The sequence below is a fragment of the Uloborus diversus genome, chromosome 1 (genome assembly GCF_026930045.1).
Source record: "Uloborus diversus isolate 005 chromosome 1, Udiv.v.3.1, whole genome shotgun sequence".
In the NCBI taxonomy this organism is placed as follows: domain Eukaryota; kingdom Metazoa; phylum Arthropoda; class Arachnida; order Araneae; family Uloboridae; genus Uloborus; species Uloborus diversus.
The window spans coordinates 36,305,664-36,329,848 of NC_072731.1; the positions used below are offsets into that span (position 1 = coordinate 36,305,664).

Consider the following 24,185-nt stretch of genomic DNA (forward strand, 5'->3'; position numbering starts at 1 on the left):
ACATTAAAACATATCACTTAATTTGGGATCTTTGCTTCAAGATTTGTGAAAGCTTCTCTCTCTCTCCAGTTTGGAAGCATGACTAAGTCGTGTGCGAACTTCGTCTACGGGAGACTTTCGGTCACAAAGGTTTTTGATAATCTTCAAAATCTTTGCAAGAGTTTGACACTATAAATTTTTTTTCACATAGTGTTATAAAATATAAGTATACATTTTTTCGTTCTGAAGAGACTAGACACTGGAGCTATAATTTTATTGATTATTATATCATGCATACAAAACAAAACAAAACAGACGAAAACAAAAGAAATATAACAAATTTATCGCCGTTCATTCATCATAAAATCCAAAAAAAATCATGATGTGCAGTTTTCGTTTTCGACTGACTTAAAGAAATGTTAATTATCGTCAAAAATTACGGCAGAACTCTTTTATACCTTATGCAGAGAAAAACAAAAAAGTATTTTTCTCCATTGAATCCGCTTACATTTTCATTAGAAAGGTAAGTTATGATTGACGCAAACTGATTTTAAAGCTATGTTAGGCGTAAAATAAATTAATTTTATTATGGGTCGGGGAAAACGTTATTCTAAATTCTTCTAACAACCAAATTCCAAGCAACGAACTAATTGAAGCATTTGTTCCAGAAATCGGTTCGATTCCTTAAGTTAAGTCAAAAACTTTCTTTTTTGAACAACCTTACTTGTTAGAAAAGCAAGTCATTATTGCAGGACAGTTGCATCCGTTTATCGTACTTTTTATCTGACCTGATGTGTTTCAATGAAGTAAAATGTCGCAGACGGTTTGCGGTATTTGGTGTAACTGATAAGAGTTCACCATCAAAGCTTGCTGCTGATAATCATAATATTTTTTTTTTCAATTAAAAACAAATCTGGCTTTGAAAATGCTTCATTGAAACATCAACAATGGATTCGTTGAGTTTAGTTCTTATTTCCTTAGTTGTGTTGTTAGTATCTCTATGGCTTGGTACAAGAAAACGGAACCAAAGGACTCTGCCGGGACCGGCAGGCTTGCCTTTTGTTGGATTTTTGCCTTTCATGACGCGCAAGCCCTATGTCAAACTGACAGAATTATCTAAAAAATATGGTCCTATTTACAGGCAAGTGTTTTTGCATTTGTTGGTTCTTTTTTTGCTTAAATTAATCACGAAAGCAATATTAAAAGTTGTGAAAGTTAAAGCCTTATCTAGTTCAGAAAAAAAATTAAGTAGTAGTGTAAACCGTTCAAATGAATGAATATATATATTTTTTAATAAGGTTTTAATTCTTTTTTTTTTTTTAATTGAATGTGCAATAGCAACTTTTCCGCATCTATACATTTTCAAAAATAAAACGACGAAAAAAAAACTGTATTTGCCCATTGGTAGGAGACGTTCGCTGACTGCGTTGGTTCACTTTTTCATTTCAACTTCACAAAAAACCTGATGTGTCACCAGAAATGTTCTCTGGTGGGTCGTTTCTCAAAAAATAACTATACACGCATCAGCTAAAATATTTTTATGGTCATCTGCTAGATGCAATGACCCGATTAATTTCTAAAGTTAGGGAAATCTCAGTCTCATTTCGGGGCCCCTTACCTTCTGTTTGCAGTATATCTTTTCTAAAAATTCTACTCGCATTGAAACAATACTCACCAATGCTGCAAATACTATTTCCAAAAGCTGCACAGCATAATTCTATTTAAAGTTAATCCCTTCCCCTCCCCGACGTATGGAAATTTTAAAGTTGGGTCAATTCCATCGTGACGAACGTAACATTCAGAGACATTTCGTTGCATAACATGAGTTTTAAACGTCTAATAATCATTTACTTGTGATTTTGGGGAATTTTGCGAAAGAATAAAACTTCTGTGTAATATTCATGCAATAAAACACAGTATAAATCACATAAATTGGTTTTTGAAACTAAATTACTATAGTGTGACAAACGTAACATTTTTGCAACCTTGAATTTGCAACATGAAATTCAGCTTTCATTTTCTTTAAAGTTTGGTAAATATTATTTTAAAAACAATGCAATGCGTTATTTTCATTTCTTAACTTTATTTTTCATGCAAAATAATATTAATTTTTCTTATAATGTGACAGAAATGAATATTTCTTCAAAATATGACATGTGACGAACGTAACCGCGAAGAAGGTAACTCTGAAGTACGTTCGTCACGGTTAGTAAAGTCCATTTTAGAAATAGACTCGTTTAATTTTTTAGACCGTTCGTGTCTAAATATTAATTACTAAGTAAGCACTGATACTTTGCCTTAAAATTAACACTTATATCAACAAACTTTCACCATGGATGAAATAAATGCTTTTTTATAAGCTTTGTGCATTTTTTTTTTTTTTTTTTTTTTTTTTTTTGTTCTCTGTTTTGAAGATCAACTTTTTGTGCGAGAGCTTTGAATTTCTGATCTCCAGCCTTTTTGTCTGACGGAAGTGACGTAGTTGCTTTTTAATTGCTGCCAAAACTAATGAAAAGTGATGATCTTTATAAATTTAGTTTTGTCAATAAAATTAACAATTTAATTTCAAGACTAAACATAAGTAAGCATATATTTGTGGATTTTGGTCATTTTAAACGTTTTAAATAATGCAGATTTCCAATTATTTCTTTGATTCAAGTCAAGTCATCAGTTTAAGAGCGTAATTCATTGCTAAGGTTTTGCCATGAATTTAGTTAGTTAACTTTTATTATCAAAATTAACTTTATTATTACTATTTTTTATTATTTTTGGCAACATTTAAAAGGCAGATTTCCAGTAATTTTTAGTTTTCTTAATGTTTATAATCTATATTATTCACAGGGCTCCCAAATGGTCCGCTTTTCCCGCCAAAGTCCGTTTTTTAAGGTTAAGTCCGCTTTAGACCGCTTTTTAACATTTTGGTCCGATTAGTCCGCTTTTACAGTTTTTACTTAAAAATCAGATTTTAAAAGTTTCCATTGTGTTCAAAGATACTGTACACCCAAACACGCGGCCGCGGCGCCTTAACCTGACTTTCCCGTATTATTTCGCTTCAAATTGACGTCATTACTCCTTCAACCGCTGCAGCATGGAAATCCATAAAAAAGAGGTTTGGGGGAAGAGTCATGACGTCGAATAGCGAAGCAGGGTGCTACCGATATTTCTCGGAATTGCAGCCTCACGTTTGCAATAACGAATGAACTTTCCGATCTTGGATCTCGATAACTCGAATATTCGTCTCAAATTTTTTCAATGGATCCGAAGCTCTTGAAACTGTTGTGTCGTGCGTTGACTGTAATAGTAACGCAGCTAATTAACCACCTCTTTTGCAAATAAATTCGGAAGTAATCTCGTGGCGCATGCGCCATTTTTTTTTTTACAGGCGCATATGTTCGTAAATTTTATGCCCTTGAAAAACCTTGAAAAGTTCCTGAAAAATATAAAGTTTTTCCAAGTGCTTGAAAAAGTATGAAAAGTTTCTTTATTTGCTTGATTCTTTCAAAAATCATTACAAGGCATACTTTAGATTGCTTGTAATTCTTTTAAAAATATTTCATCAGTGCAATTTTCTGAACATAGGTTCGATATGCAGTATTGCGAAAAATTGCTTTCGTGTTTGAAGTTTCAATATTTTTGCATCTTGTAAATATTTTGATGTTTTTTACAATCGGAAGTTATTTTGACATGTGCTACCTTAGATTAGCTTATTTTTCGTTTAATTTCAATAATCAACGAAGGAATTAGTTTGGAAATCATGACAACATTGAACTTACTCAAACTTTGCGGAAAACTGCTTCTCGCGTTTTGAAATTTCAATCCTTTTGCATCTTGTAAATATTTTGATGTTTTTGACAACAGGAAGTTATTTTGACATATACTACTTTAGAGTAGCTTATTTTTCGTTTAATTTCAATAATTAACGAAGGAATTAGTTTGGAAACCATGACAACATTGAACTTACTCGGACTTCGCGGAAAACTGCTTCTCGCGTTTGAAATTTCAATCCTTTTGCATCTTGTAAATATAACATTGAACTTACTCGCACTTCGCGGAAAACTGCTTCTCGCGTTTGAAATTCCAATCCTTTTGCATCTTGTAAATATTTTGATGTTTATGACAATAGGAAGTTATTTTGACATATACTACTTTAGATTAACTTATTTTTCACTTAATTTCATTAATTAACGAAGTAATTATTTTGGAAATCATGGCAACATTGAACTTACTTGGACTTCGCGGAAAATGGGTTTTAGTGTTTGAAATTTCAATCTTTTTGCATCATGAAAATATTAAAATATTTTGCCCAATCGAATGTTATTTTCCCAAATGCTACCTAAGATTAGCATGTTTTGTGTTTAATTTAGTAGAAAATAAATTTATTTTATGGAAAGTATGCCAAAATTGAACTTGGTTCGTGAAAATTTGCTTATCTGAACTTTCAATCGTTTTGCATCTAATAAATATTTTTATATTTTTGGCAATTTGAAGTTGTTTTGACATGCTGCATTAGATTAACTCGTTTTAATTTTTATTTAAATAACTGAAAAATAAATTTTTTTTTTTAAATTCAAATTTTTAGTTTTGCAACCTTAACTTGCAAACCTACGTTTAATTATTATTATGCTTATTTTCGGTTATTACTGTTTCTTATGGGGGAGGGGATATTAAATGTAAACAATTGAGTGCATAACATTTTAACTTAGTTTTTGTATTTAAAACAAAGTTGAAATATAAAATTTTATAAAGGTGAATTTTTGTACATTTTTTTCATTGTCATGGTGCCTGCTAAAGAGGGGAATCAGTCCCCCCCCCACCCGCATAAAAGTTCAAAGCACTCATGATCTTGCAATCATGGAGTTTTTTTTAAATCTAAGTTGATCTGCTTCTCTTTGTGATTAAGCATTTCAGACATTTTTAGGAAAACTTTCAATACAGTAAATCTTTTATGAAAGTGTCTCTTGTAGAAAAAGCAGTTTGTTTTCGTATACTTTTTATATTAATTTCTTTTATTTATATGTTAGCATTAAATGAAATCTGCATGTAATATTTATAGTGCGAATTTAGGGTAGTACCTTGAAAAACATTTTTTTACACTTGAAAAGTGCTTAAATTTTTTTTCTCCCTAAAGGGTATGAACTGTGTGATAAAGAGATGAAATTTAAAATTCAAATATAAAATAATTTTGTTATAAACTCAGTTGTAGCTTTGTTGAAAATAAAAACAATATTTTTTAGGTTTCAGTGTGAGTCATCAGGAAGTGCAAATTTCTCAGCAAATAGTTAGATGAAACTGATGAAGATGGGAACAAAATTAGAGACTGGGGAAAACAACAAGAGAATAAAGTTTTTTTTTTGTTTGGTGTATGATAACGCTAAATTAAGAAACATTATAAGACAGAAAAACATAAAAATAATATTAAACTAAATAAAGATGAAGTCGTGCAACTTCACCTATCCTTCAGTGAGACGTCAAAATGTATCATTATGCCTATTTAGTTCTAAAGAGGCTGCCTTAAGTGCTGAGCTAAGTGCCCCCCCCCCCTATGTTTTGCACTTTTATCAATGGATAAAAAAAATCAGTTTCACTGGTGATAAAAGAATTGTATCTCTCGTTATTATAGTAAATTAACGAATTATCTTCGCAAATTTAGCAGCTGGCAACTAATTTGCCTTTTGGTGCTTCATGGGTTTAACTATGAGTGGTCCTCCCAAGGTCCTCTTTTTGATCCTAACTGGTCCTCTTTAGTCCCCTTTTTGATTGAAAATGGTCCTCTTTTACCCTTTTCTGAAGCTAAAATGTGTTGGGAGCCCTGTATTCATTAAAACATACAATCATCTTGTGAATATGCCTAAGTCAGGCGCAGAAGGAACAAGAGCTTGACGTGAGAAAACGTAAGGGTGAAATGATAGTTTAGACTGCAAAAAAGAAGAAAAGATAAAAATTTTACTTCCAAGAGGAGCTGCTCTTTCTAGAAAACTATCTAGAAATGCAATCTTTACGAAAACAAAATCAATTGTAAGGATTGTTTTTTCAAGAAGGCTTCTTCCAGGAACTTTTTGACTTTCATTTCTGCCACAGTAATTTCAATATTATTACTATTATTTAGCAAGATAATATTATTTGTTTATTTATTTATTTATTTATTCTGCTGTAATGTACGTATACGCTCTGCTGCTTTTTCCAGACATTTTCTTTTTGTTTATCTGCCATTCTTGCCCTGCTTCAACTCTTTTTTTTTTCTTTTTTTTTGTGCCGCCGTTTTTACAATAAAATACAACCCAAGAAAATTCCACAAATATGTGTTAAAAAATCGAGTTAATTATTGCGAAAATTACAAAATATTATACAGTGACATTTAAAAAGTTAAAATACTCCAAAATATACATTTCATTTATTTCTCATTGAACTAAAGATTCGAAGGATAGTGTTTGTTTCAAGCGATTACGTTCGTCACAATTCATTTGTTACTTTCGTTACACTGATAACTAATTCATTAAATAATTTAACAAAAATTTAACATTTTAAATGAATTCTTGGGAAGAGAATAAAGCAATTTTTTTTCTTTTTGCAGTCATATAAAAAGTGTGGAAGGGAAAATACGACGTTTTGTGACAAACGTTACAGGCCATTAAACACAGAATTCAAATTAGGCTAAACGAGAAAAAAATAAAAATTCAATGAAAGATTGCATGCTTAAAAAATTACGGGTCGCGTTTCTTAATTGCTTTATAGTTTAAATTTACATGTTGTTGTTGAAGATCTTCAAACAGTAATTATTTTACTCACGGCATCCATCTTGAAAAATGTTTTACCAGATTCGATAATTAAGAATGTCATCTCTAAAACGATGTATAACATATTAATATTGATTGAGTTTGAAATTTTGGCCTACAGGTTGACATTTTCGTGGAATGGCCCAGTTAGTTGTTATTCAGATTTATGATTTTACAAAGTTAATTTAATGTTATAAAACTGCATTGTGACACAGTTGAGCCAATTCCATTTTAGAAAATTGTGTTACCACTTTTTTGAAAAATCACTAATTGCTTATTGTACTCTTCCAAAGTTGATGTTGCTCTGATTTTTCAGTTTAACATGGCGACAATAATAAGTTTAGGTCGTTGTTTTAATATTTTTTTAAGAGGACATATTTTCTTCGCCACGTTTACAAATGGTTTGCATTCATTCAAGATTTAATTCAGCACAAAACTTAACTAAATTCAGCGAACTCCATACTGTCCACCGGCTTTAGCGAGCGGGACCACTCTGGAAGGTAGCGTCTATGCCTTACACACATACCCACGCCTACATTCCTACATACACACGAGGCTGCACATACACACACACACACAGACCTGAACACACACGCCTACACACCATACACGCCTACACACCATACACGCCTACACACCCTACACGCCTACACACCATACACGCCTACACACCATTCACACCATTTGCTAAACACATACGCCCACATATTACATACATTACTACATACACACGCCGGCACACACATAAGACTGCATATTACATACAACTCTACATACACACGCCTGCACACATACACAGACATCTACAGACACACACGCCTGGACACACACTTATGATTGCGAAAAACATAACATGAATTCAAGATGTCAAAAATTCAAATTTTCTTTTACGAAACGTGTCCTTACTTTTTAAAATTCTTCCAAAATGTTTTACTGAATCAGTTATAATGCTTGCAATAGTCAGTTTTAATGCTGCAGTTATTAACGATGCTATAATTTTTTTAAAACGAAATTGCGCTGTAAGTGTTCATTCATTGATCGGTCATCCTAACTTTAGGTTTTTATGTCTCTTTTAAGTTCATCCTCTAACGAAAAAAAAAGGCAGTCATGGGACTGCCAACAGAAGTGAAAACAAAACGCGTACAAACATACAAAAAAAATTTGGTATGTTTGTACGCGCGCACGTACAAACATACTAAGCGCGTGTAGTGTGTGTTTAATATTCATTTAAAATAATTGTAGTTTCAAAAATTAAAGTTTTATAATTTGTAGGTTCAAAATATCAGCTACAGTCTAGTTTTTTTTGTTTACCAGGAATGCGAACATCAATTATATACATTTTGGTTGGTCTATTCGTTTATGATGTAAATATTGATGCAAATATAGGGAATATTAGAAAAAAATCTTAGTTTGTACTATTCAGTTTTCCATGCGTAAAAATAATAAACAATACACATACTGAACTTCCCACGCAATTAATTTACTGCATTAACCCTCTTTAGCTGACAAGACGAAAAGAGCCGATATGCTATGAGATTGACCAGCATGCTGTTAAATTTGAATTTTGAGGCATGCCAGATAACTTTGGGTTCATTAAAAAAAAATCAGATTTATAAATTTAAAAAAATGTGATTTTAATTTTAAAAAATTCCAATTTTTTTATTTTTTCAAATTTATATATATTATTTATATTCAATATCATGATTTTTTTTTACTATGATCATCATCATTATTATTATTATTATATTCCATATGATTGATACTATAGGTCAGCGATCGGCAACCTAAATTAACTGCCGATCTACTTTCCAAGTTTGGCAAACAGTAGGATCGACTTCATGGGGGATCGACTTCACTGGGTAGTAGTTGCGGTGGAGGGTAGAGGGGCTGATCTCTCTTCGCTGCGCCACTGATAAAATTTTGTTAAAAACATTGTTTCAATTGAGGTGGCCAGTATGTGGATTTTCGAAATGCAGAAAATCATCTGCGCCAATGTCGTATGATTATGCAGCATGTGAGAGATCCCATGTGGTTTAGAATTCCCTTGAAAAAATTAATTCCTAGTGCAATTTCTCATCAAAAGATAGCCCAGGTGCCTCCATCTGGTGGAAACTGGGCGTCAAAAATTACTTGTGTTATGAATCAGCACCTTAATGGTGGACCATGAAAGACTGATGCCTTGTCGGGGAAAGCACTAGGTCTGGTAAAGGCGTGGCCGCCTCTTCTGGTGAGCCTCCTATACAGTCCCACTGGAAACAAAAATGTTTTCCTTGCTAAAAAAATTACAAAACATTCATACAATTTTTATCTGTCAATCCATATTAACTTTTGCGGACGTTATTTTTCAAAATCAAAGGGAAAAATTTTTTTTTTCTTAATTATTGAAAACCCTTTCAGCAATTTTAAAAAGTAGAGAATGTGGGGCAAAATAAAACGGTTAAGATGACTAAACTTTTTAAAATGAACAAATTGGAAATTTATTTTGAAAATTACAGTACATAAAGGAAGAACATTCTACTTTACAATAAAACATACATTGAAACAGTATTTTATACTTTTGGCCGTAAATTTGAGCTTTCAAAAACAAGGGGAAATTTTTCACTTTTTTTTCCATGGGGCAAAGTGAAAAATGAAATATTTTTCTGATGAAATATTTTCTATTAAATTGTAGAAGATTTTTTAAACAAATGAAATAGTAAATAAAAGGTTCAATGAGTGAATAAAAAGATACTGAAACAATAAACTGATAATTAAATTAGTTAATTAATTAATATATGATGAAAAATTAATTAACAAGTAAAAGAGTGAATGAATAAGAAAATAGGTGAATGAATGAATAAATCAGTGATGTAGTAAATGGAGGAATGTAAATGAATGAATTAATAAAAGAATACGTAAGTGATTTAGTAAATGAATGAGCGAGTAAACAAAATAAACTATTTCACTTTTCCCCATCCACGTTGGATGTCTTTTCATCCATAAGCTCATTATTTTTTGCATTGAAAAAGGCGTTCCCTGTAACGCCGAAACACGTGTCTGCTGTAATTTACAAATTTGTGCTTCTTCTAACGTTGTTTTGTCTTACTTTACTGTCTTACTTCATAGTAAATATTTCATCATTTCTCTTTACCCCGCTATTTCACTTTGACCCATATTCACCTACTAAAAAATCTTTAAAACCCCTTTGATTTAGAAGTTGAGCCTGACTTTAACCCTAGAAAATAACGTTTATTAATGGTACTCTAACAGAAAAATGAACAAAGTCCAGAATGTCGCCGGGATCGACTGAAAACAGGCACGAGACGGTTCGGTCGATCGCGATCGACGAGTTGCCTACCGCTGCTATAGGTTAAGATATAAAAGCGCAATTGATGCAGTCTTTAAATGATATTTAAACAGATTCGAATCAATCATTAGACATCGTTAAATTAAATTCTCCATTTAAAAATTCAATTAATGGTATATTTTTGTCATCTGCAAAGTTGACGTTGAAATCCCCACTTAAAATCATTGGCAAATCATCAAAGCTTTCCCCAATTTTATCTTGAAGTAATGCAGAAGTGTCTTTAGAATAAATAAATAAATTTTCATACAGAAATTCTCGTATTGCGCTCAGGACTTATCCTCCGGTGAAATATAACCGCAACCATAACAATTAGCTGTCCATTTTCAGAGTTGCAACGGCAAACACAAGTCTCACCGATATCAAAAACATCGTTTTTTCTCATCCCAAAAAATACCCAGCGTTTAAAGAAGTTTTCACTTCAGAAATATTATATGAGAGTGAAAATCGAACTCACGATGGGCAGCTTTTTCGATTCTTGAGACTGACGCGCTGCCGATCGCGCCACTGAGATTCGTAATATCGACGAAAAAATTGCTCGTAAACGAGAGAACTTGCGCATGCGCTGCATTCCAAATGTTGGTGAGTTGACGGTTTTTCGGTGTCATGAATTGGATTGCTTTTCCCTACCTCAAAAGTGCTCAACGCGACTGAAGAAGTTGTCACTTCAAAAATCGTTTTGAAAAAATTAGCAGTCCGTGTTATTTCAGGGATAAAGTGTCAGCTAAAAAACATCGAAAGTCAAAGCAGTTAGATTAATTCAATTTGTAATATATTTATAGAATACGACTTGGAGGCACTAGTGTTGTCATCATCACAGATTATAAACTAACAAAGGAAGCTTTTGCTAGTGACGCATTCATAGGAAGACCCCCGGATTTGCCTTTTGAACTTAGTGAAACAACCAAAAGTAAGACAATATATTTTTTTAACGATTTTTTAATACAGGTGTTTCTAGCATGTGTGAAGCAAAACTTGGACATTTTATTGGCGCGATAGGGTGCTGACTAATGTTGTACCAGACTAAAAGCATTGTATAGACTGCCAGATTTCATTTATTTCCCCCTTTTCATAACCTTTTTTAGCCTACTCTAATTCGGAATCTAAATTTTCTCCACACCTCCCTCGCAAAATCATGCGATAAGTAAGAGTGCAAATTGAGTTTTTGGCAGTAAAGCTACTCTACGGCATTAACTAAAAGCTAAATGAATGAAATCAACGTTTTGATGCTCAAAAATTGCAAATTATTACAGACACGTGTTTTGGTGTTACAAGGAACGCCTTTTTCAATGCAAAGAAGTGTGAGTGAGCTTTTGGATGAAAATTCATCCTCGGATCACTTTTAGGAAGAAACAATAGGACGGAGAGGAATCTGTGGTTTGTGAACTTTTGGTAATGCGTAGAAACGAGCACATCGCGCGATAGACGGATTAAAACTTTTCTTATGAGAAGCAGGAATTAACCCTGCTTCTGTCCACCAGAAACCATGCGTTATGTGAAACCGTGTCGCAAAATATCCCACGATCGAAAACTTCCTGCAAAATTTAGTGTTTATTCCTTTTTCTATTTGAACAATGAGTTTCAATCAAGGAGTAAAAAACAGAAAAAGATAATGAAAATGGAGCGAAAATTTTCCTAGAGCGGGGGGAGGTGAAACGGCAGTTGTCTTCAGCGTGCCACAACTACACCATCTAACTTCTTCTTTATGTACTCGTATCGAAAACAGCAACACACTACTCCAATCTTCTGTTTGCGTGTAGGATATGGACGCAATCTGGAGAGGGCTTTCGTTAGAGGAGCAGCATCGTGAGGCCGGTCGACGGTGGTGCTGCAGAGGAAAGCGGGGGGGGGGATAAAATCATAGGACACCAAAAACAGTCAAATGAGAACAATAAGCAATCGTGATTGCTCAAAAAAAAAAGCACTGTACAGCATTGTACATTTATAATTTATTTTTAAAAAATACCTAAAAAGGTTATGTTTACCTTTTAGCATAAAGGCGTTTTCTGTTGTCTGTGAAATACCATTGTTTAAATATTCCCAATTTGTTTTTAGAAACTGGAGCTTTTGTAGATCTAGCATGGAAAGATCAGAGGAGATTTTCCTTGAGTATGCTAAAAGGTTTGGGATTTGGAAAAACAAAAACAGAAGAACATATAAAGGTACAGGATTTGTTTTGATGTTAGGAAAAAAAAAAAGTTTCGTATTTATTTTTGTAACTTTTCAGTCAAATTTGTAATGCTACTGTTATGTTATTCATTATTTATCATTATTTTTAGTATCATTATTTTTAAAATGATTATTTCTCTATTTGATAAAGATGCAAATTTAGTATTGGTTGCCTAACGAGATTATGAACCCCGTTGTAACGCCTTGTTTGATGCTAATCACCGACGGGTAACGACTTTCTAAAGTGAAAAAGGCGTTTATTAACTCGAACACAGTAAAAGCGATTCAGAAACGTTCCTGGAAAATAATGGGCAGCTGATGTGCCCAATTTCTGCCAGTAACATATCTTGTAAAAACCAGGAACGTTTTCCGCTGAATTCCAGTAACCCTCCTAAAATTATCCTGGAAAAATTACGAAATCTTCCCGTCTAAAGCCAGTCGTATCTCTGGAAATTTAAAGTAAACATAGGTACGAATAGTATGTTAGGTAATGCCTTCCTGATTTATCAAGAAAATTCCTTAAGCAGTAATGCAAACATGGCCAAAGCTAAGACAGAATTGCGATCATGTATCAAGAATTTTACTTGCATGCAATTCTTGCAAAGCTACGCAGTCCATAGACTTATTTGTTCCCTTTGGGAGTTTAATTAGTCTGGACGGGTCGTATTCGGGTCGAAGCCGATAGACTACGTAAATACGCTCAGTTAATCTTTAAACTGGGAGCTAAAAATATTTTTCACAGCAGTGAGAAGTCTGCATTCGTGCCACTTGATTCAGGAAACTTTTTGACAATAATACTTGATTTTTCCAGGAAGTGTATAAAACCCAAATCCTGAAACGTTACACGGAAATACTCAGTAACGTTTCGGAATTTTTTTTACAGCGAAATATGTATTTGAGATATTTTTGCTATATTAAGTTTGATTATGATGGTTTTTGATCAAATATTTTTGTTAAGTTGGACAGGATTGCGTATGCTTATGAATAACCTTTTTCTTTCAATATTTTGGCGATCGGCTTTTATATGAGGTTCAAGAGTAGCCTTAACACTAATAAATAAGGTAAACTGTTTCATGCATAGGTTTTACCGCTAATGTAGGAATAAATTTGTTGGCATGTGCCATGGATGCAAAATCCCAATATATTGTGAAGATTTCTATAAAATTTTGTATCATGAGGCAAAAACTTGCAGTTGAGAAACTTGTTCATAATGTTTAAAAACCATTGAGAATGCAGGCTCCATTCACCCTGAAATAATCGTATAGTAATTTCTGTAAAAGTTGTTCAGCACCGTGTCAATGCGGAAAAACTTACCTCTGAGAAAATGTTGTTCTCAATGTTGAAAAACCATAAAAATGCATGCTCACTGTGAAATTTTATGATTTCAGTTAAAAATGTTTCTGGACCAACACTGTGTCAAAGAAGCATTGAAATACAGTAGACCCTCGATAACTCGACACCCCAAGGGAACATGGAAACATGTCGCACTTAAGCTAAGGACAGATACAAGGGAGGGGCGATGGGGGGGGGGGGGCGATCGTCCCACTCTTGAGAGACTTTTCACTATCTTTTTTTTTTCCGAATTGAGGATCTAAAACGAAAGTGTAGGCCCTCTTTGATATAATGTTGAGGAAAGGAATCGGGTTCGAATCTCCCTCTCGGAAACTTTTTGGAATTGAAGTTTCGAATTTGCAATTTTAGACGTTCTTTATTGATTTTAGGAAAAGGAGTTTAGAGGCTTTCCCCCGGGTATTTCTCAAAATGCAAGCCTAAAAGACGCGATTGTAGACATCCTATGTGAATGCAGGAATGAGTTCAGGGACTTTCCTCCGGTATTTTTTGGAACTGAATTCCGAAAAAACGAAATTTTAGACGACCTTCATTGATGTTAGGGGGATTGGGTTTCAAAATGTTCCACAGAAATTATCATGAAAATAATTTTCTAAAAAAAATTTTTTTTAAATACTCTATCCATTGAAAAGGAAAGGAATAGTTTTGGCAACCACCTTGGCTAAATCTCAATATTTTAGTTGTTTTAAATAAAAATGAGGCAGTAGTCAACCCCCGCCCCCCTAAAGTAGATTTAAATCAAATACGTTATAAGAGAGAAGGGAAAAAATCGCCCTCTCCTTGAAAAATTTTCTGGATCCGTCCTTGTCTTAAGCGGATGTCAACTTACTATGGTTCTATTATTTTAATTCCTAAAGAGTTTCTGTGTGTCAGAAGGCCTATGTATAACTGTTGACGAAAATGTAATTGATCTATGTTAAGGTTGAAACTAAACGCATATCAGTGTTGGGCATTAATCAACTAAATCCTCTATCGACTAAAGTAATCTGACTCCCATTTAGTTCAGACTAATATTTTAAAAATTTAATTCAATTGCAGACGAAGATTAACGTTAGTTTAAACTAACTCGTTAGTTGACTAAAAAAACTAATTTAGTTCTGATTGATTTAGTTCAGATTAAATTAATCAGATTGAACTTAATCAAACTAATTTAATCAGATTGATTTAGTCAACTAAAGTAATCAGATTAAATTTCGTCAGATTAAAATTTATACTAAATTTAATCAGATTGAAATAAATCTACACTGTTAAAACTACAGATTGCGTTTGGATTCTTTAAGGGGTTCCTTTCTCTTCTCCCCCCCCCAATGAATATTAAGTAGCTCCTAATGTGTTACGGGGGGGGGACATTGGGGGTTGGGGGGCTGCCCCCCTTACCGATTTAAGACCTTAAAAAATCAATAATTTTTAATAACATCCCCTTTGGAGTGACGCAGTTTGCAACATGACCCACACTACCCCCCCCCCCCCGCCCCCATTTCGTATACAATACTGCTTTTGGGCTTCTTTATCTTTTATCTTCTTTATCTTTACTAATAATAAAGCTGAAAGTCTCTCTGTCGGGAGGATGTCTGTAGGATGTCTGGATCTCTGTGACGCGCATAGCGCCTAGACCGTTCGGCCGATTTTCATGAAATTTGGCACAAAGTTAGTTTGTTGCATAGTGGTGTGCACCTCGAAGCGATTTTTCGAAAATTCGATTTTGTTCTTTTTCTATTCCAATTTTAAGCCCATTTTTCACAGAAATTTTATAAAATGGGAAAGAATTTGTTCTGAAAATTATCTTTCTTTATCTTTCTTTTCTTTACTTCTTTATGTTTCTCCTTTTCCTTTCTTTTTAAATAACAAACCTGAAAGTCTCTCTGTATGGATGTTTGGATCTCTGTGACGCGCATAGCGCATAGACCGTTCAGCCGATTTTCATGAAATTTGACACACAATTAGTTTGTATCATGGGGGTGTGCACCTCGAAGCGATTTTTCGAAAATTCCATTTTATTTATTTTCTATTAAAATTTTAAGCCCTTTTTCACTATCTTTAATAATAATAAAGCTGAAATTCTCTCTGTCCGGAGGATATCTGGATGTCTGGATCTTTGTGACGCGCATAGCGCCTAGACCGTTCGGCCGATTTTCATGAAATTTGGCACACAGTTAGTTTGTTGCATAGTGGTGTGGACCTTGAAGCGATTTTTCGAAAATTCGATTTTGTTCTTTTTCTATTCCAATTTTAAGCCCATTTTTCACAGAAATTTAATAAAATGGGAAAGAATTTGTTCTGAAAATTATCTTTCTTTATCTTTCTTTTCTTTACTTCTTTATGTTTCTCCTTTTCCTTTCTTTTTAAATAACAAACCTGAAAGTCTCTCTGTATGGATGTTTGGATCTCTGTGACGCGCATAGCGCCTAGACCGTTCAGCCGATTTTCATGAAATTTGACACACAATTAGTTTGTATCATGGGGGTGTGCACCTCGAAGCGATTTTTCGAAAATTCGATGTAGTTCTTTTTCTATTCCGATTTTAGGAACAAAATTATCATAAGATGGACGAGATTACCATAACGTGGAACCATAACATGGGCATAAGCCAATTGGAGATAAAATTCACCATACATTATTTGTAAATATACAGGCGGACCAAAAGACCTTTTAATTTTCTATTACGGGCAAAGCCGTGCGGGTACCACTAGTACTGGAATAAAGGCTTGATTTTTTTCATATCCAGATAGCCGATGCCTATTCCCTATTGCAGTTACTTATATGAAGGGATGCCCCACTCTCAAAAAGAAATTCACTCCACTCAAATTATGGGGGGTGGATAAAAACGCGAAAATTTTCCAAAAACAAACCTTAAAATTTTGAAGTCTGCGCCACCCGCCCCACTAAGATCTCCCCCCTTGTAGGCCACACCACTTCTGATCTTATTCGAATAAAATGCTTGAATTTTTTTATCCAGATGGCTGATGCTTGTTCTGTTTCAAAGTAACTTACTTAAGGGGATACCCCCTTAGATTGAACCCCCCTCAAATTACGGGGGAAGGGGGCTTCCCCCAAAAAAAACATAAGTACAATAAGTACAATTTTTTTTCAAAAACAAGCGCGTAAAATTTTAAGTTTGAACCAACCTCTCCACTGACCACGCCCCCCCCCCCCCGTAGACCACACTGCTTCTGGTTTTATTGGAATAAAATCCTTGAATTTTTTAAATCCAGATGGCTGATGCATGGTCTGTTTCTGAGTAACTTACGTAAGGGGATACCCCTCCTTAAATAAGAAAGTCCCTCATATTCTGGGGGGCTCCCCCACCTTCAAAAAAACCTATTAAAACACGAAAATTTTTCAAAAACAAACCTTACAAATTTGAAGTCGGCGCCACGGACCCCGTTAGTCTGGATCACCGGATAATCCGGCTCGATCGATTTGACCGATTTCCCTTTACATTTAAAGAGCGATCGTCAAAATTCCGTAATAATTATTTATTTAACCCTGTCACGGGCAAAACCGTGTTATGTCGTTGTTTGAGTTCCATTTTCTTCGCAATGCAACTTTTGAATCTATTTGTTTTACTCGATAGGGAAAAAATTGAACTGTCACAGGAGAAGATTACACACTTTGTAATAAAAAAGTAGACATGTTTACTGTTTATTTGTAATTCTATGTGTTTCCTTTTAAGGTGATTTTCAGTGAGTATGTTTCATTTTGTTTTGTTTTTTTCATTCTCCGGATTTTCGATATTCCGGATTGGGTCGGATTCCAATTAATTCAAATTATCGAGGTTCTACTGTAATGCCCCCCCCCCCCCACCAAAAACAAAATCAAAAAGATTATTACATTTTCTCATGGTTTCGATATTTTTTTGTATTTTTCAAGCAAACGTTCAAAATTTTCCCCGCGGGGTGGGGGGGAGCGGGTCACTGACCTTCCTGACCCCTCTTTGTATCTGCAATTGACATACACTTGGACATAAAAATATACATCTGTACACCAATATACTCGGGATAACAAGTTACACTTATATACTCGTATATACACGTATTTACTTGTGTTTGCACGTACTTTGATGTACATACACGTGGCAAATACAAAATTAGTGTGTAAACGTATATACTCGGATTAACACGTTTACATACGTGTATACACGCACATACTCGTATATACACGTACTTACTCGTATATACACTCATTAACTCGTGTATGCATCATAAATATGTATTTTAACTTACAAATACAAATGTACGTCTGTACACGAGTATACTCGGGTTAAACAAGTATCTAGACGCATATACTCGTCTGTACACGTACATACTCGAAAATACAAGTATTTTTTCTTATATGCACGCATGAATATATATATACACGTTTAAAAGCTAATTTACCTCTGTACACGAGTACACTTGGGGTAACACGTATCTATACGCATATTCTCGTGTGTACAAGTACACACTCGTATATACACGTATTTACTCGTGCAAAAATGCATAAATATGCATATACGCGTAGAAATACAAATGTACCATTGTACACGAGTATACTCAGATTAAACACGTATCTATGTCTTTTTTCGTGTGGAATCGCACTTACTCGTTTGTACACGTATTTTCTCGTATATGCATGCATAAATATGTATATAAACGTTTAAATACAAATTTACCTTTGTACGCGAATTTAGTCGGGTTAACACGTATCCATACACAAATTCTAGTATGTACACGAACATACTAGAATGTACACGTACATATACAAGTATTTACTCGTGTTTTCACACATAAATAAGTATACAGGATGTATCAGTACAGCGTTTACATACTTTCAGGGCAGATACAGTGCACCTAGACGCGATAGTGACGACACAAAGCGTGAGACAGGGCACGATTAAAAGGAGAAAACATGTTTATTATTTTTAATGCAGCAAAAATACTGCTAAGATTTGTCTGGTGCATACAACAGATGTTGCTACGTAAACCGAAGCATCAGATGACGGTGCATGCGCACACGTGGTTTTTGTTCCACCAGGAAGTCCGGGACCCGCCCGGTATTTTTGCTAAATTTCGATATTACGGGCGGGGTCGTAATTTCGAACACCTTCTTTGATGATGATCGTTGGCCCCTTAATTTTATTTTTCCTTAGTTTTTTGCTGTACTCAAGATTCTGAACACGTTCTCTTCTCTTATTCGTGTTTTGTCTTTTTGGTGATTGGTGTTGTCACTACCGCGCCAGGAAAAGTGTTTCCGACCATGCATTGCTATGTGTTTCCCCCCGTCTAGGTGTACTCTATCTGCCCTGAAAGTCTGTAAACGCTGTACTGATAAACATTGTGTACACTTAGAAGTTTGAATATAAATCCGTGCACTAATAGACTCGGGAAATACGTATTTATACGTAAAATTTCGTGTTTACACTTACGAACTCGTATATACACGCATTTACTTCTGTTTGCACGTAGAGATACAAAATTCCTGTAGACACGAATATACTCAGGTTAACACGTACAGCTCCGTATATACACGTACACACTCGTATATACACGTACTTACTCGTGTATGCACGCATAAATATGTATTTTAACCAAAAACACAAATGTACCTCTCTACTCGAGTATACTCGGGTTAAACACGTATCTATACGCATATTCTTGTGTGTGCACGTACATACTCGTATATACTTGTATTTTCTCATGTATGCACGCATAAAAATGTATATGCAATCTTAAATACAAATGTACCTCTACACACGAGTATACTCGGTGTAACATTTATCTATACGCATATTCTCGTGTAAATACAACGATCTCTACACACGAGTATACTCGGTGTAACATTTATCTATACGCATATACTCGTGTGAATACGTGCATACTCGTATTCTTTTATATGCACGCATAAATATGTATATACAAAGCAAATTTCTCTGTACACGAGTATATTCGGGTTAACAAGTATCTATACACATATTCTCTCGTGTGTTCACGTACATACTCGTTTATACACGCATTTATTTATGTATAAACGCACAAATATGCATATACACATAGAAGTACAAATGTACCATTGTACACAAGTATACTCGGGCTAAAAAAAGAACCTAGACATCTATTCTCGCTTGTACACGAACTTACTCGAATATACACGTATTTTCTCGTATATGCATGCATAAATATGTACAGTGGCTCCCAAAAGTCTTCGTACACATACGTCTTTCAACGAAATAGGCCCCAATTCATTGGTTAGAATTAATATTTCGGAATAGGTATTTAATTATAAGATATATGATCAATTTTTAACAAAACTACATGAAATTTTTTTTAAAAATATTAAAACTTAATTTTTTAAAAATCAAAAACCAAAAAGTGCCGGAAATTTTATCTCACAAAAGTCTTCGTACACTTTATAAAATGTCTATATATTATTGAATAATCTAACTTTTTATTAAGTTATTAATTAGTAGAATATCATACAGTATTACAGTATTCATAACACCTTTTAAACATCTGGGAATAAATTTTATTTTTTTTCTTTCTTGTTTTTGCGTAATTTCTGAGTAAGCGTTCAACCACACTTCGAGTCTTACTGTTTCTAGCTCTATTTTCGTTTTAAAGCCGCATTTTCGCAATCTAGCCATCGGATATCTCTAAATACGATACGTTAAGTTCAAATCTGGAGATTGAGGGGGTATTTTCTAAATTTTAGGACAATTTTCGAGGCACTAGACGCAAACGTTGAAAACCGGGTGCTTCTTATCGTTCTCTTGATAAAAAAGAAAGTTGTTTCCAATAACCAAATTTTTGGCTAAGAGTTCAAAATTGGTTTTTAAAATATTTAAAGGAACAGCATGATTCATTATTTCATCAAAAAATTCCAAACTACCAAGTCCTAATGCTGATATGCACCCTCACACTAGAACACCTCCACCGTCTTGATTAACTGATCCAACTAAGTTCTTAAGATTAAGTTCCTAATTTTTTCTTCTACTTACAATTATGCAACATTTTAACCAAAAATGTTGAATTCAATTTTATCTGTAAGTAAGATGCACTTCTCAAACGTTTTGAACTTATTTATCATTGATTTTGCGACGAAAAGAGTAAGCTTTCTGTTTTTCGCACGACCAAGAAAATTTCTACGGGAAGAGACCCCATTTATTCCAGCTAATCAGAGAACTTGGCGAAAATTTTTAGGTGAAAATTAAACGTAATTTTTTTTAAAAAAACTCTTTAGATACTTTTACAGCACTCAAATGTGTATTTTCATAATTTTTTTAACCTTAAATGTCCGATCACGTTTTGTCAACTTTGCCCGTTGACCTTTTCTTACCTTGTTTTTGGTCCGATTCCTTTCTTTAGAGCATTTTATCAAGCACTTTACTATACAAACAAATAAACTAACTAATTTAGAGACATTTCAAACCAATTTACCGCTACTGTGGGAAAAAATTCAAATTTTGAATGGTGTTTGCGTTTTTTTTACGAATACCAGCGATTTTATAGTAATAAGCACAATATTAAGGAATAAATGAACAAAAAATTAAAGCCAAATGATTTATAAGGGTCAACATAATGCAAAAATATTAATAAAACGGCATATGATAATTTTAATCATCAATTTACTCGAAAATATTCGATGTACGATGACTTTTGTGGCGTGTTATTTCTCTGTCTCTTCGTTTTTTGACCCATTTTAAAAAGAAGATCCGTCAATATTTGAAAATACCAATGGGTTTTATTTAGAATGACATAGGAATGATGCGAAAAAATATTGAACTTCATATTCGAATTCAGTTTCGAGTTATTTTGGTTTTACTAAAAAATTTCAAAGTGTACGAACACTTTTGGGAGCCACTGTATATGTACGTTTAAATACAAATTTACCTCTGTTCACGAGTATACTCGGATTAACACGTATCCATACGTATATTTCTTTGTGTACACGTATATACTCGTGTATACATGTATTTACTCGTGTATGCACAAATAAATTTGTACATACACTTAGAAATTAAACATATCTCCGTGAACGAATATACTCGGGATAACACGTATTTTTACGTATAAACTCGTGTTTACAAATTTGTATCGTATATACACATATTTACTTGTGTTCACACGTACTTGTAGGTATATACACGTAGAAATACAAAATCCCTGTATACACGAATATCGTCGAGTCAACACGTATATACACGTATATGTACAAAAATACTCGTATGTACACGTACTTACTCGTATATACACGTATAACTCGTGTATGCACGCATAAATATGTATTTTAACATACAAGTACAAATGTACCTCTGTACACGTGTATACTCGGGTTAAACACGTATCTATACGCATATTATCGTGCGTACATGAATATACTCGTATATACTTGTCTTTTCTCGTATATGCACGCATAAAAGTGCATGTACTAGATTAAATACGAATTCACCTCTGTGCACGAGTATACTCGGGTTAACACGTATCAATATGCATATTCTCGTGTGTACTCGAATATACTTGTATATACACGTACTTTCTCGTATATGCACGCTTAAATATGTATATAAACGTAGAAATACAAATGTAGCTCTTTACACGAGTATACTCGGGGTAACACATATCTATACGCATATTCTCATGTGTACACGTATATACACGTATCTTAGCTTGTGTGTACGCATAAATATGTATATACACAATTAAAAGCAAAATTACCTCTGTACACGAGTATACTCGGGGTTACACGTATCTATACGCATAATCGTGTGTACACGTACATACTCGTATATACACGTATTTACTCGTTTATAAACGCATAAATATGCACATACACGTAGAAATACAAATGTGCCATGTTACACGAGTATACTCGAGTTAAAGAAGTATCTATAAGACTATTATCATTTGTGCACGTACTTACTCGTATATACACGTGTTTTCTCGTATATGCATGCATCGATATGTAAATACACGTTTAAATAGAAATTTACCTCTGTACACGAGTATACTCGGGGTAACACGTATGTATAAGTATATTCTCCTGTGTACATGAACATACTTGTATATACACGTACCTTCTCGTATATGCACGCTTAAATATGTATATAAACGTAGAAATACAAATGTACCTCTTTACACGAGTATACTCGGGGTAACACGTATCTATACGCATAATCGTGTGTACACGTACATACTCGTATATACACGTATTTACTCGTTTATAAACGCATAAATATACACATACACGTAGAAATACAAATGTGCCATGTTACACGAGTATACTCGGGTTAAAGAAGTATCTATAAGACTATTATGTGTGCACGTACTTACTCGTGTATACACGTGTTTTCTCGTATATGCATGCATCGATATGTTAATACACGTTTAAATAGAAATTTACCTCTGTACACGAGTATACTCGGGGTAACACGTATGTATAAGTATATTCTCGTGTGTACATGAACATACTTGTATATACACGTATCTTCTCGTATATGCACGCTTAAATATATATATATAAACGTAGAAATACAAATGTACCTCTTTACACGAGTATACTCGGAGTAACACGTATCTATACGCATATTCTCATGTGTACACGTATATACACTTACTTATCTTAGCTTGTGTGTACGCATAAATATGTATATTCACAATTAAAAGCAATTTACCTCTGTACACGAGTATACTCGGGGTAACACGTATCTATACGCATAATCGTGTGTACACGTACATACTCGTATATACACGTATTTACTCGCTTATAAACGCATAAATATGCACATACACGTAGAAATACAAATGTGCCATCTTACACGAGTATACTCGGGTTAAACACGTATCTATAAGCCTATTGTCGTGTGTGCACGTACTTACTCGTATATACACGTATTTTCTCGTATATGCCTGCATAAATATGTATATACGCGTTTAATAGAAATGTACCTCTTTACACGAGTATATTCGGGGTAACACATATCTATAAGCATATTCTCGTGTGTGCACGAACATACTTGTATATACACGTACTTCCTCGTATACGCACGCTGGAATATGACGTAGAAATACAAATGTACCTTTTTACACGAGTATACTCGAGGTAACATGTATCTAGACGCATATTCTCATGTGTACACGTACATACTCTTATATACACGTACATACTCGTATATACACGTATTTACTGGTGTATGCATACATAAATATGTATATTTACTTAAAATTTCAAATATACCTCCGTACACGAACATACGCGGGATAACACGTTTATATACGTATATACCCGCACGTAGTCGTATGTACACGCATTAACTCGTGTATGCTTGCATAAATATATATATATATACGTAGAAATACAAATGTGCCTCTGTTCATGTGATATTTATATATTACGAATTTAATCTGAATTAAAAAAGTAATCAAATCAATTTGATTACTTTTAATCTGATTACTTTTAGTTTGATTAAATTCAATCTGATTAATTTAATCTGAACTAAATCAATCAGAACTAAATTAGTTTTTTTAGTCAAATAACGAGTTAGTTTAAACTAACGTTAATCTTCGCCTGCAATTGAATTAAATTTTTAAAATATTAGT

At 33.8% G+C, this 24,185-nt stretch overlaps 1 protein-coding gene across 1 annotated transcript in view; it reads left to right on the forward strand.

Moving 5' to 3' along the window:
- Window positions 1-926: 926 nt before the first annotated feature.
- LOC129234355 (cytochrome P450 2U1-like) overlaps window positions 927-24,185 on the forward strand; it is a 42,334-nt gene continuing 19,075 nt past the window's right edge. Inside the window, exons 1-4 of the mRNA XM_054868348.1 lie at window positions 927-1,120; window positions 10,878-11,005; window positions 12,151-12,268; window positions 12,416-12,426. Coding sequence (XP_054724323.1) covers window positions 927-1,120; window positions 10,878-11,005; window positions 12,151-12,268; window positions 12,416-12,426 — 451 coding nt within the window. The remainder of the gene's footprint in view (window positions 1,121-10,877; window positions 11,006-12,150; window positions 12,269-12,415; window positions 12,427-24,185) is intronic.